The sequence below is a fragment of the Suricata suricatta genome, chromosome 12 (assembly GCF_006229205.1).
Source record: "Suricata suricatta isolate VVHF042 chromosome 12, meerkat_22Aug2017_6uvM2_HiC, whole genome shotgun sequence".
NCBI classification, from domain to species: Eukaryota; Metazoa; Chordata; class Mammalia; order Carnivora; family Herpestidae; genus Suricata; species Suricata suricatta.
Genome location: NC_043711.1, coordinates 22,754,698 through 22,768,806, shown reverse-complemented (window position 1 = coordinate 22,768,806; position 14,109 = coordinate 22,754,698). Strand labels below are relative to the sequence as shown.

The 14,109-nt window shown below is 44.1% G+C and overlaps 1 protein-coding gene across 1 annotated transcript in view; it reads right to left on the bottom strand.

The window, feature by feature from the left end:
- Positions 1–488: 488 nt before the first annotated feature.
- The window catches only part of CACNA2D3 (calcium voltage-gated channel auxiliary subunit alpha2delta 3), an 833,443-nt gene continuing 819,822 nt past the window's right edge, over positions 489–14,109 (bottom strand). Inside the window, exons 38-40 of the mRNA XM_029917881.1 lie at positions 3,381–3,493; positions 3,080–3,162; positions 489–900 (exon numbers count right to left, since the gene is read on the bottom strand). Coding sequence (XP_029773741.1) covers positions 808–900; positions 3,080–3,162; positions 3,381–3,493 — 289 coding nt within the window. The 3' untranslated portion in view covers positions 489–807. The remainder of the gene's footprint in view (positions 901–3,079; positions 3,163–3,380; positions 3,494–14,109) is intronic.

The window sequence follows — 14,109 nt, the reverse complement described above, 5'->3', positions numbered from 1 at the left end:
GTAGTTTCACATCTTGTAATATTTGAGATCTAATTTCATCCCTTGTTTATGGGGAAATCCAGAAGCCAAATGCTCAAGCAGAAGCTTGAGAATCATTTGTAGTCATTGTTCCCTTCCTCCATCAAATCTTTTTCAGAACGAATTCCTCGCATTTATGACTTTATTCCTCTTCCCACAGAGTTCAACGCTTGAGTATCCTGGGAGCCTGTGTTCCCATCCCAATTATGATTTCTATTGAAGTTTAGTTCAAAAAAAAATATTCAGGGCTCTTTGGAATAAATGCTTCCCATGAAGATGATAGTTTGGTTTACTTCTGTACACATTTTTATAACTGTGAGTGAAACACCTAAACAATTGTTAAATATTTGTCTAGAATCTGCTTCAGAGCAAAGTCTCTGCCAACAACCACCCTCTCCCGGTATCTGGAATGGGCGACTTTTCCATGCAATTCCATCTGTCATCTCAGCAATAAAGCAAAACTCCAAAGATTATGAGTTTAATATACTTTATTTAAAAAGTACACAGTTTTAAATTGGTTTCAATGGGTTTCAAGCAGAAGGGACACTGCCCACTTGCAGCCCCGTTTCTGATGAAGGGTGAGTATTATGTAGCAAACTCACATTTGCATGACTGGCAAAGTAAAAAGATAACTTTTTTGTCAACATATCTTTAAGAGTTTATATCACGCACAGTTTAAAATCATGAGATGCTGATGGTTGGACTATATTTCATGTCTCCTATGTCGCACCATATTTGGGTTCACAGTTTATCCATATGTAGCATGCCAAGAGAACATCTCAGTCAGTGTCACCTCGAGAGGAGCATCAGGAGCAGAGGGAAGAGGATGAGGGCCGTCTGGGCCCGGAGGCTCGGCGCTCCCCCACACTCCCTCGCGTTCTCCTACGGGGAGAGGCAGGGTCGGTTAGAGGGGGATGGATTCCAAGGTGCCTCAACTTTCTGAGCTACATGGGAGTCCCCAGACCTCTCCCCCCTTCTCCAATGTAAGAAGCAAGTCTTCTGGAAACGAGATCATGCAAAGAAATGGACTTGTCTAAATTTCATCAAGTTTGTGATGAGACTCTCTGATTTCAGTTGTCAGTGCATAAAATGCTCAAAATTACTCTGTGCATTTTATTCTCCAGAACATTCAAGAGGCAAAGGGCTGCTGGTGGAGATGTCTGTTGTGATCACATTAGAACAGCAGAATATTGCCCTTCTGATGTCTTCCTGTCAGAATGTAAGTAAAGGTTGACATCCAAGGGGGTTGATCATTTCAGCACTGGCTGTAGAAGGTCTTGTGTGCCTTCTTTCTTTTCATTTGGGGAAAGGAGGGCTTTGTTTTATAAAAATGAAATCCTATTATGTAATCCTCTCTGCAGCATGCTTTTTATTCACTGATTGATGGGAATTCTTCTAACTCCATTTTTCTAGCTCTATTTAATTATCGATGGGCCTTCTTGCTCTTCTCTGTTCTCTATTGCTGTGAGCAGTGCTGAATGCAGGTCATTACCAGACCATGGTCCCGGCTGGGCCACCGCCTGTGGTAAAGATGCCGAGGGGTGTGCACGCAAGGCGAGGGGTACTCTTGCCTGTCGCGGCTGTAGCTGGATACTTCATCACCACCTGTCCGGTCTGATCATCCAGTGACTTTTATCTCTCATGCCCTTGGTTTATTTTTATATGTACTGGTTTGACTTTTCAATTTTAAAAACTTTTCATGATTTGGTTTATAAATAATTTTCTAAGTTGTATAAGTTGGTTATTGACTGTAAATTGGCTTTTTCCATAAAAATCATAATTTTTATACACTTAGGTAAATTCTGTTTTTCTTTCACAGCTGTCTGGTCTTAGATTGGAAGATGTCTCCAATCCCTAACATTTCTTGTGAGACTATTATTTTACCATTTAAACCTGATGAGTATTTTCCCCTTTGAGCTGAACCGTGGTGGTATCTAAGAATTTGCATTCTGTCCTACAGATCTTATCTTACCAGGTCTAGAAACGCAGACGAATACTAATTTTTGAATGTTTATCTTACATCTATTTATCAGAGCAAATTATCTCATTAACCCCAGAAGATTTCTATTCTAGTGATTTTGGTTGTCTAGTGATTTTAGTGGTTGGGAACTATTAGTTTTATTTGAATTTTCTACAAAGATTTTTTTATTTGAATTTTATCACTAAATTTTACCAAAGACCTTTCCAGCATATATTTGTATAGTATGTTGCCATACTATACATAAAAGCAAACATTCTCAGTAAATTCCAAGTTCTTACTGGCCCTATATTGCCTTTACCATCTTTTTTCTAGGACTTGGAGAATTTAAGTAAGATGAAAATTATATGCTATTTAACAGGTGGGACCTAAAGCCAGTCTGTTGGCTTTGGTGGCATTTTAAAAAATAGACATCTTCCCAGTCTCCCTATAATAATAATTGGTCTAGGTTAGTTTTCCATTTTTCAAAGTGGGAGGGAATTAATTTTTAAATTTCTATTATTTTTGCTGGACTAAAAAGGTTTTTTGCCTATGGCATTTCAGGACTTCAGGGGTATTCCTTTTTTTTAGGTTAACCTTTCTTGGTGCTAAATTTAACTTTTTTCGTGATCATCAATGCCGGTGTAGGTGGAGGGCTTTTGTAGTTATGCCTCTATGCCGTGTTTACATCCCCCTGCAGAAATTGTGACTCTTGATTCGGTATCAGTATTGTCACTTCTGCTTTACATGAATTTCTTGTCAATATAAGGCTGTCTAAAAGTAAGCAGGGGGAAATACTTTGAACTACTATTTGAAATAAGCAAACCAAGATGGCCAGAGCCACACTGCCTGTAATAGCATGAAGAGAGAGAACTGCGCCATGTAAAGAGGCTTTGAGATACATATATGGATACAATAAGACCATCAGGCACAGACTAAGTAAGAAGGCACTGAGGGGCTGAGAGTAGAGGACCACCAGCCTTCCTTTGATTTGCCTGAAAGGACTGTTTCTTCACAAGTAAACTTAGCTACAGTTCTTTGACAATTAGGAGATTCTCGTGGTGATTCTGGCAGAAAGAGAGCAGGAAGGGCTCTCAGACTTACCTCAGGATGGAAGCCATGACAAGACTCGGGACGCCTTCTGATCTTCTGGGCCTTTAAACGTTCACACTTAAGGGATTCATTATGTTGACCGTAGTTAAGGCATATCGCTTTATGTCATCACTTTCCCTTTCTCTGCATTTTGAAGGTCAAACCTTGGCACTGCATTCCCTTAACGACTTCTCTCTCTCCAATAGTGGAGTGGCTGTCATTTCCCCCTAATATTTCTCCTGCAGGTTTCCTTCCTGTCTGTCCTCCTCCCTGGCTTCAGCAGCAGTAGCTGGATCTACACACAAAAGGATATACCTGATTTCAATGGGCGCCATGGTGATGGGGGTCACGGACTCACACAGGCAGCTGCTGTCCACCACCACCATGAACAGATTACTGCTTGGGATCTGCTGGATGACAAAGGACCTGTTGAGACATGAAGCACAGAGAGTAAGTGGTCATTTCCCGTCCACCAAGTTAAGAATCCTGAAGAAAACTCCCCTGGGGAGTCAACTACTATACTATTCTAGAAAACAGTTTCCAGAGATTGCCTTGCTGCTGAAGTTGCCTCCTGTGACAAAGTTCTTCATGGTTAAATACCAAGCTTCACCAAGAAGACAACAGCGCAGGAGGTGTAGGAAGACAGCCTATGAGTATGGTGACAGAGAAGTCATAAAACTCACCATGGGAAGACTAGAAAGTTATAGGTACACAACAGGAGAATCAGAGTTGGCTAAATCATCTCAATTTCCAAGACCTAAGGGCTTGGGCTTTTCTAAGCCTTGCTTCCTTCTCCCCGTTGGCATTTGATGTTCCCAAAATGATGAAGTGACTTTCCTAGACACTTCCTGAACTGCTTTGCACAATGTCTGCCCATAAGAGAGGTACAATATTGGCATGGGATGAATGCTGGTTGTGGGGGAGCTCCACAGTTCTGGGGCCACGTGTGCTGGTGCTCAGGCTGTGGAGCAGCTTTGGCACTGGGCCCGTCAGTGTAGATAGTCTGATGGAAGTTAAGCCCAGGCACCTCCTCTCTCATCACCCAACACAGCGAAATGACAAAGTACCGCCACCGTAAAAATACTCCTGGAGTGAGAAATGCTATTGGCTCTTTGGAGGAACAAATTAGCAAACAAAATCCCATATCCTTCCAGGGCAATCAGAGTAGCTAACTATTTTAGCCACAAGCCTAGAACTCCCGTCATCTAATTTTTCATGACATTTCACTAAGTTCAGTTCAGTCAGATGAAATAGACTGTAACATAACAAAATGGTAAATTTCTCCGTAAGTTTTGACCTCCATTCATCTTTCTCAACAAATCTGTTCTATTCTCACCACAGTTTACTAAAATCATGCAATGAAGAAGACTCCTTCTGCTTTGTGGGAAATTATGAGGAGAAAGGACCACCTTTTTATTTTACCCATTACCGCCTCTATGTTGAATTATCCAAGAATGCCTTGGAGATTATCCCACAACTGGTTTCTTGTCCATAAATGCCTTCGCCTGTTCATCTACTATCCTACAATTATGGTCATTGTTTTTCTTTATACATAGCAGGGAACAAGTCATGACTTTCCTCAGAGATGTTTCCTTAATGCCTACACCGTGCTCCCTACTCTGGAACATGAACTCTCTGCCCCCCATCCTCTCTATAACTCTATCTGGCTTGAGAAAAAACCTCAGCCTTGTCTCACTAAGACTTCAGATGGTTGGCTTTACCTTCCCCTTTTAGCACTAGTACCTTCTCCTCTCTGCAATGACAGTGCGCTAGCAGGTGGCCTCTTTGTAATGGATTATGCCTATCAGAATAAAAATAACCTCCCTCAGGTGCTCACCAGAAAACCAAAGATTTCCATGTTGGGGGCAGGCTAATAGACTCTCAATGACAAATGAATAACCAAGATTATACAACTCTTTAAAGAACAAATGATTGACTAGAATAGTAAGCCAAATGAATCTACCAGATGGCAAATAAAGGAAAAAGATTTTTTTAAAAAGCACCAAAGGGAGAAAATATTTCCCAATTGAAGAAAATTTTGACTTTTCTTTTATTAAAAGGGCCCATTCAAGCATGAGTGAAACTTCAGATCATCAAAGATACAGACCAACCTTAAAAGCTTTTCTTGAAAGAAATTACTTAAAGAATGGGAATGACACCAACTTCTCAATGGGGGACTTCAGATGAAGAAAACAGAGCAACATATTTAAAGTTTTGTGGGAATGAAAAAAAGGAAAATAAAGGTATGTCAGAGTCCAGAGGTGAATAGATTCTAACTAACTTCAGATATAGGTAGAAATTATTTTAAAATTTAGGGATAATTACTGAAAAGAAACTGAAGAATTAAAAGCTGAGTAATCCAAGATAGCATGGTAACACATGCATAGACACACACACTGCTGCTGTGTAAGATTATTTCCAATCACAATAAATATCTGTTCGTTAGATTCACTTATTACAAGGCAGAGACTCAAAAAATTAATTAATTTTAAAAAAGGCAGAGACTCTTAAATTGGGTTTACCAGAACACTGCACTATGCAGTTTGCAGCAGACGCTCCAGAAACAGAATGACACGGGAGGACGTGAGGATACACCAGAAATATACTAATGACAAAAGAGAGAGACAGGTTTAGTAAGATTCTTCGACAAATATTCAGAGGGAAAAATCTTTAAGATGTAATAAAGAAAAAAGTTCATACTGGAAAACAGTATAGCAGTATAACAAGATAGGACGTGAACGTTTACGATCAGAGTGTACAAAGTCAGACAAAGGCTGCAAGGATTGATGAATATATGATCTATTAAAAAATGGAGTGAAGACTCTTTAGATCTAAGCCACAGATAATATAAGCTAATTTCAAACACAAGGAACTACAACACATTCCAAAGACCTGAAAGCAACAATTACATGCTCTTCTCTTTAAAAAAATTTTTTTCCCCAATGTTTACTTATTTTTGAGAGAAAGAGACAGAGCGTGAGTGGGGGAGGGGCAGAGAGAGAGGGAGACACAGAATCCAAAACAGGCTCCAGGCTCTGAGCTGTCAGCACAGAGCCCAACATAGGGCTTGAACTCACATACTATGAAATCATGACCTGAGCTAAAGTCAGATGCTTAACCAACTGAACCACTCAGGTGCCCTCATGTTCTAAGAATACAATTAGAAATTAATAGCAAAAAATATATAAAGAGTGGAAATTAAAAATAAAATTAAAAAACACATTCCATTAATCCTCGAGAATTTAAGAACAGCCTAGACTCAAATCTGTGCAGTATGACTTAAGATATGTTTAGTGGGTGGGTGGCTGGGGGGTTGGCCAACAAATGAAATAAGTTTTTGGATGGAGAATCTGGAAAAAACACGAATATAAGCCTCCACTCTGTGCCCCTACACCGGGTCTTCCCTCTGGTACCCTGGGCTCAATACTGATACCTCTCTTTTAAGCCAGCTCTCAGGCTTCTCCAAGGATGGGGCTGAAGGAAGGGAAGAGAGGTGACCATTGCATAGTTACCCTTGGCTACCTGCCATGCCCTTCAGTTCACAAACATGCTGTCACATCTCCCACCTCAGGAAAACCAAAACTCTCCCTTGACCTCACCGGTGCCTTATTTCTCTTTTATAGCAAGTCCTGAAATGCAGGCTCCATAACGTGGCCACTCCCCTGCATTCCTCCATTCCCGGCAAGTCTTCCGTAGTCCTTACCACTGTACTACATGGGTCTGGTGAAGGACCCGTGACCTCACCACCTTTCTTGTCGGTCTCCAGTGCCTCTGCTTCCTCCTTCCTTGCTTCCTGTCTGCCCCTTGCCAGGGACTGCAGTTTCCTTGGTCCGGAGGCTGCCCGCCCTCCCTCCAGCCCCCACCCGGGCTATCAGTTTCCCCCAGCACCCAGTGCTGTGCCTGGGACTGAGCAGATTCTCAGCAAAGATTTGTTGACTCAGTGACAAAAGGAATTTGTGCAGATAAAAGCAGAAGAATAAATGCAAATAAAACTGTGAAGGTAACTGAAAGACCCAAATTCTGGTTTAAAGAACATTGACATAAATCAGCCTTTGGCACAAAAGAAAGAAGTCACAAAGTCACATTAGAACTCAAACGATCCATAGGCATTTAGGCAGTTTAAGTGACTATTATGTACACCATTGTAAACAATCTGAAAACTTAGAGCAAACACACCTTTGGGGATAAAGTATAAATTATCAACATTTGGCTAAGCTGTAAAAACATAAGCAGACCAAATGCCACGAAAAAAACCTGAAATGTTCTTTGAGAATCTACCCACAAGTGCATGCAACCAAATCACTCAAAGAACAGATATCAGTGTGTTCACAGAAAACCCGTGTGAACCCACTGACCGACTGGCAGAATAAACTCGGCAAGCGGAACAGTTACATAATCAGCATATAAACCACAGCCTGGCCTGACACCGGCAATAACCAATGAAAAAAATATATATTTTATGAAATAAAGAACTATTGAGTCTACTATAAAATGCCTAAGAATACATCCAGTAAAAGACTTCTTTATGAAGATGACGACCAAACTTTACTGAACGTAAGAAGACGAGTACTAAGGGTAACCAGGTGGCTCTGTCCACTAAGCATCTGACGCTCTATTTTGGCTCAGGTCATGATCTCATACTTTGGGAGATCAAGCCCCATGTTGGGCTTCATGCTGACAGCACGGAGCCTGCTTGGGATTCTTTCTCTTCCTCTCTCTGCCCCTCCCCTACTTGCACTCTCAAAAATATCAATAAATACTTAAAAAAAAGACAAACTATGAATTGGAAGGAAGTACAATGGTTGTGGAAAGGAACACATACGTGAAAGATGTCATTTCTCTCTCAATGGACCTTTTAATTCAAGCAAAGGAATTCAAAGGGATTCCTATTGGGACTCTGGATGGAATGTGAGGTAGTGATCCTAAGATTCATTTAGAAGAGTAAATATAAAAACCAGTCTGGATAGTCATATAAATTTGAGTTTTAGAAAAAGGGAAACAAAAGCCAAGGTGTGTGTCCTAACCAGTGCCCAAACCTATGCGAGGATTTGCAGAAGAGGAAACACATTTGGACAACTGGTATTTTAGAAGGGGTTGGATCTCACTCAAAATTAGGGAGCATAGAAGTTACAATGAGACTAAAGTAACGGCATGCACTTTTCACTAGCAGGTTGGCAAAAAATTTAATCCATGGTACTGTCATGACGGAGTCTGAAGAAGGAACATCACTCTAGACGGCTGGTGGGAAAGTGAGCTTTCACAGCCATAAGGAGAACAATGTGTAATTATTGCAGTGGACATCAAGTAGGTCCCATTTTTTCAGTAGTTTTACTTCTCAGTAAGAGACACTCTTGTTCCAGAACCAAGAAGTCATGTGTAAAGATGCTCTTGGTAACACATTCATTGAGAAAACAGTGAAACCCATCTCAAAGTCCATCAACAAAGGAAAGATTAAGTAAGCAATGGTGTGTCCTTTCTGTGATCTACTTGGCACCAGATGACAGGGTAAAGGAGATTGTTTATCGCTGTGAAAGAACACCCCAAACACAGTAAATGGGAAAACAATGTTGCAAAACTATAGTAAGTATGAATATTTAAGAATATTTAGAAATATTCATTGAAGAGTATTTAATTCTGCTATAGAGAATAAGAAAAAATAAGTGAGGTGGATAAGATATAACCAATATGTTAGACGTGGCAAATCAGTAAGCAACTCAGAACTCCTGTTAGTCACAAAAAGAACAAATGGACTAAACAAGTAGACCACATGTGGGTTGAACACATAAAGGACAGTGCATACAAAGTGTCTTCCTAGCAATATGAAGAAGTGAACGTACCAAATGAAATATTTATAAGACACAAACTATATAATCCCCAGAATTGATAGTTCTCATTTATGTCACCCTTAAATCAACCCACTGGCAACTCCCATTCTCTGCCTGAGACACACAGATAAAAGGCAGGGCTGCTCAGCAGGTGGGAGGCAGGCTACAAACCTGCTCTCTCTCCAAAGAGGCGAGCATGTACTGGTCCAAGTCACCTTCAGAGTGACGACTCGCTTAATGACAAGGGCAAGTTCCATCTTCACCCTCAAGTCTGGTTCTTCTACCATGTCATCCATGGGAGAGAGAGTAAGGGAGATGGCAAGGGGAGAGGGGGAGGGGAAGCGACTAACAAGGGGTAATTATTAAACAAAATGAACTTAATCTCTAACGTGAAAGTTCTTTAGAAGGAGACAGTGTTTCTTCATTTATAAAATGGGACATTCTGCTAAGGGCAGAGTAGTGACAGTCTCAGAGAAGAGAAGACGACTGGGACTCAGACGGTAACCAAACTCTTACTGAACCTATATGAACGAGACCTGCTTGTGCCCAGTTTGGAGATGGAGAAAGAAGAGGCTGGAAAACTTCCTGGAACAGCAGGGGCAGACTGCAAGCCTGGGGCCCGGGCCCATGGAGGCCCACAGGAGGCCCGCACACCTCCTGTCTTCTACAGGAGCTCGGGGTGCTCAAGCTCCCTGAGGGCAGACCCCGAGTGACGACTCGCTTAATGACAGGGGCAAGTTCCTATTTGTAGCCCACTTCCCCTCTTAGTAGAAGGCTCCCCCAGTGTTCTCCATGAAGCCCCACAGCAAACTTCTCTTCCTCCTCCCCGCAAAGGCTAGATGATGAAAAGCCCTGCACGCAGATATCCTGGAGGGGGGAGAGGGGGAACAACCCCCTACAAAGGATTTGCCAGCGGAAAGATTAACTGCTTTTCCATATTTTAAAGACTTACTGTCTGCTTATTAACATGGTGCTTCGGAGGGGTCTGGGCAATGTAAGCTGTACATTTATGTGCACAACGTGTATTTATGGCCCAGGGTGCAGGGTTGAACTTCATAAAACACACCTCCATCCAGCTGGGCCCAGCAGCCAGACTGACATCATTGTGCAGGGGAACTGTGGCCTGGTGGGTTTGCCTGGGGGCCAAGAAAGGCAGCAGGGAAATGCCTCAACAGAGACTCACAGCGGTGGTTTCTAAGCAGGGATAGGTCAAAATGCGTGAAATAAATTAGGTCCTCCAGGGAAAGAGGAGGGAAGAGGGAGGCAACTTGATGTGTCCGTTGCCGGAACTGAAATTACGCAGCCCTCCCTTTCCCACTGGCTGTACGCTGAGAAAGACTAGCGGGGAAAAATGATGTGATTTCAAGACAGCTTCCCCCCGCTGACAAGAAAGACTATTAGCTGCACGCTCTCCACTAAGAGGGGCTCTGCTGCCCACACGAGGAAAGCGGCCTTGCAGGTTCCCTACTGCGCTCCCTGGACAAACATGCATAATGGGGAGGACTCGGGGATGAGACCCAGAGGACCCACAATGCGCATTTAGAGAACTTGGTCAGCTTGTCTTCTATTAATTGGGAACCAAAATGTGGCTTGACAAATAATCAGGGCAGGAAAGGCTATTTTTTAAGCATTTTAAAAATATTTACTTATTTTTGAGTGAGAGAAAGAGAGAGACAGAGTATGAGCAGTGGAGGGGCAGAGAGATGGAGACACAATCTGAAGCAGGTTCCAGGCTGAGCAGTCAGCACAGAGCCTGATGTGGGGCTCGAACCCACAAAGTGGGAGATCATGACCTGAGCTGAAGTTGGTCACTGAACCGAATGAACCACCCAGGCACCCCCAGGATAAATCCTTTAAAAAAACATTTTGAAGTCTTTCACACTTCATAGATTTTCACCATTGACAAAATTCCCAGATTTTTATCCTGACGTGGAATAAAAGACAACGAGGAAGTCACAGGGGATTCTCACTCACAGTACTATCCTCCAGGCGGGCTGAGTACTTAACTGCGGCTCTCCAATGGGATCTTACTATCTAGGGGTAAGAAGACGCCTGTCCTCCCCCAACGTATCCCAAAATGCCCTACACTGACCCAGGCCCCTAATTTGTGGAATGCAAACATTTGGTGCCTAAATTTAAACTAGGAATTAAATACCGAGGTTAGGTCCAGCAGAACTCCACACACAGCCCTGCTATCGAACAGCGTGGGGGAGGGGCAGGGGAGCAGAAGCACCTGCTCACGCCCAGCGCAAAGTAGGTAAATGAACAGCAGCGCCTCACCTGCGCAGGCCCAAAAGTGTCGGGACTTCATAGAAATGTGAAACAATTCCTTCCTTGGCTTGGTTATCCACCCTGCTTTGTTGAATTCCTGCTTTCTCAACTCTGAATGATCCCTTGTACAGATTCCACAACACTCTGATAATTTTAGGTTAGTACAATTAGGCCAGTCCAGTTAACTGCTCTAGTTCCATTCATAGATCGAAGCTCTCCACTGTTCTTCCTTTAAGATTCTAGGCTCTAGCCTCTTCGACAGTTGGGGTGGGAAGATGGAGGAGTAAAGAGTCAGCATCTTCTATTTACCAAGGCTGCAGGGCAATGGCCTCCCCGTGGCTTGTTTTCTTACAACACAGCCTGGCCTTTGGTGCCCTCTGTGCAGCCCAGCATCCAAATGTTGGCTCTCTTGTGAGGTTATGCTGGATTCTTCAAAGGACCAACAGCCCCTCAACATGTCCCAGTGGGGCCACCCATGCAGCTCCTACCATGAGCAGTTACTGCCAAACTTCTTGGGGCCTCACCCGAAGGGCAGCCATCTCATCAGGTTTAAGCAAGATGGCAGATACTTTCCACCTGACCCTTGGGAAACACAGGTCCTTCCTGGCCCAGACATAGGCCACTTCAGTGCTGCCCCTTCACCAACCCTCACCCTTTCCTGCCAGGGTTTTTTTCCTGTTCAGACAGACACAAGGATATATTAGTACATCTGTCACCTAGCAGACATGTGACCAGTGCTGGATTTGCTCTTCTTCAGGCACCCCCAAAACACAGAAGAGTCTCTTGGAGCATTCCCCCACTGCCTATCTGACTCCCAGCAGGAAACAGCGCCCCCTGGAACTAGGAACCCGATCTCTTACTAGGCCCCCTCGTCAGTGCTCACATGGCAGACCAAAGGTGGGCCAGTCATCTGTTCTCAAATAGGCTTGGAGGTGGGGAGTGGGGCAGGGTTTCCAACTCTAGTGCCGTTTTCTCTAGAACCCGTGCTGCCTGGTGTCACTTCACCCTCACCTCAACCTGGGGCTACAAGGAAACCCCCACTTGACATCCTGTTCACATCCTCCCATAAATCTATTTATGGGAGACACCCTGCATGGAGTTGGAGAGGAGCCAACTTTTTGTTGTGGGATGTGTTCCATGGGTGCCTAAAAGACACCGAACAAAAATCTTATCCCTGAAAACAATCTTTAAGAGAACAGAAATAGACACTTGATTGCAAACCAAATTTAGCATTAGGCTCAGGACAAACTGCCCGGAGCCGTCTAATTAGAGTTGGAAGAAGGCAGAGAGGCTCACTGCCCCTCCATTACTCATCCTTGTTCTGACAGTGCCAGCCTATGCAATTAAACCAGACAGAAGAAAGCCCATTAGATGTCGGAACAAAGGGAGGATTCACAGGTACCGCAAAGTGGCCTCTGCTCCCAATTCCAGTAATTCTGGCCCCTTTCCCCCCGGATCTCTTAGCAGTCCCACCACCTTTCGAGCCACTCAAGCCAGAGGTCTGGACAGAATTCTCAGCGTGTTCTTCTCTGAACATCACCATGGGCTTGTCTGACAGTCTCAAGCCCACCCTCCCATCTGCTGCCGTCAGGGCCGGCCGCCCCGGGGGAGCACACAGGGACCTACCCTCAGAAGGGCTTGTGGCTTAGGGTTTGCTACTCTGCAGTACTGCCCTGAAGCTTTTAGTTTTATCTTTACATTTACGTTCTTTACTTCTCCAAATACTTCTCAGTCCAGGGATTAGTGGAAGGGAGAACGCAGCAGCCACCTGGCTGCACACCCCAGAGTATCGGGGGCAGGACCTGGGGGTGCCTATGAGGGTCTGAGGGAGCACAAGATTAAACAGCAAATAAATAGTATCCTGGCGGGTCAAGAGAAACCACAGGAAGAAGGAAAATGTCTTACCTTTTAGGTACCTTTAATGACACTTTTTTCCCTGCTTTTTTGAAGAAGCAGCCCACATTTTCATTTTGTACTGGGCCCTGCAAATTCTGTAGCTGGCCCTCCCAACCTGCGTTGTTTTTAGCACACCTCCCACCTGACTTCCCTATCAGCCCCTTTCCTTCTTAAGGTGACAGTGCTTCCCAAACGCAAGGCTGACCACACCATCCCCCTCTTCATACTAGCGGTCCAGCGCTCCCTTGGCGTCTACTCAACGGTCTGCACACACGAGGGAAGCAAACCAGACCCTGTATGACCCAGGCTGGCTCTCCCTCCAGCCCGATATCCCTACGCCAACCTTCTTTCCCAACTTGCAGGCACGCTCCCTCCCCTGGGCCCTTAACTGCTTCGTGCTTCTTCTCCCGCAGTGCTGAGACCCAGAAGGAGCTCATTACAATCACCCAGGGAGCTTCTTATTTTGTTTGTTTTGTTCAACTGACGTCTGGGCCACACCTAAAACATATTAAATTAGAAACCTGGATGTAAGGCCAACACAAGTGTCTCTTTTAAAGCTACTTAAGCGATTCCAGGGTGCTGTCAAGGCTGAGACGCCACTACTGATCAAAAGGAGTGCTCCTCAAACCTAAGGTACTTACAAATCACCTGAGGATCTTGCTGAACTGCAGCTTCTATTCAGTGGCTCAAGGCAGGCCGCTGATTCTGCTTTTCTCACCTGCTCCCAGTTAGCGCTGATGATGACGGCGCAGGAAGCAGCCAGGCTCTGGGTGTTAACCACCTCTTCCCACCCCGGAGCCCTCTGTGCTCCTGCGGCACACTGTGGATACCCGCGGCACGCAGGTAAGACGCACACTTCCATACGCATGCGCGATGGGATGCGCAAGCCCGTTTTAATGCCCTGGCGCCACCAACTAAAAATGGATGGAAGGTCAGACACCTTCCCCTAGACTACATTTGGAATGGTCTGAAAACTGTAAGCTAAGGAGCTTGTAGTAAGTTCTCTTTTGGTAACCCAGGGCAATACATGGAAGTTAACCTCTAAAGCAG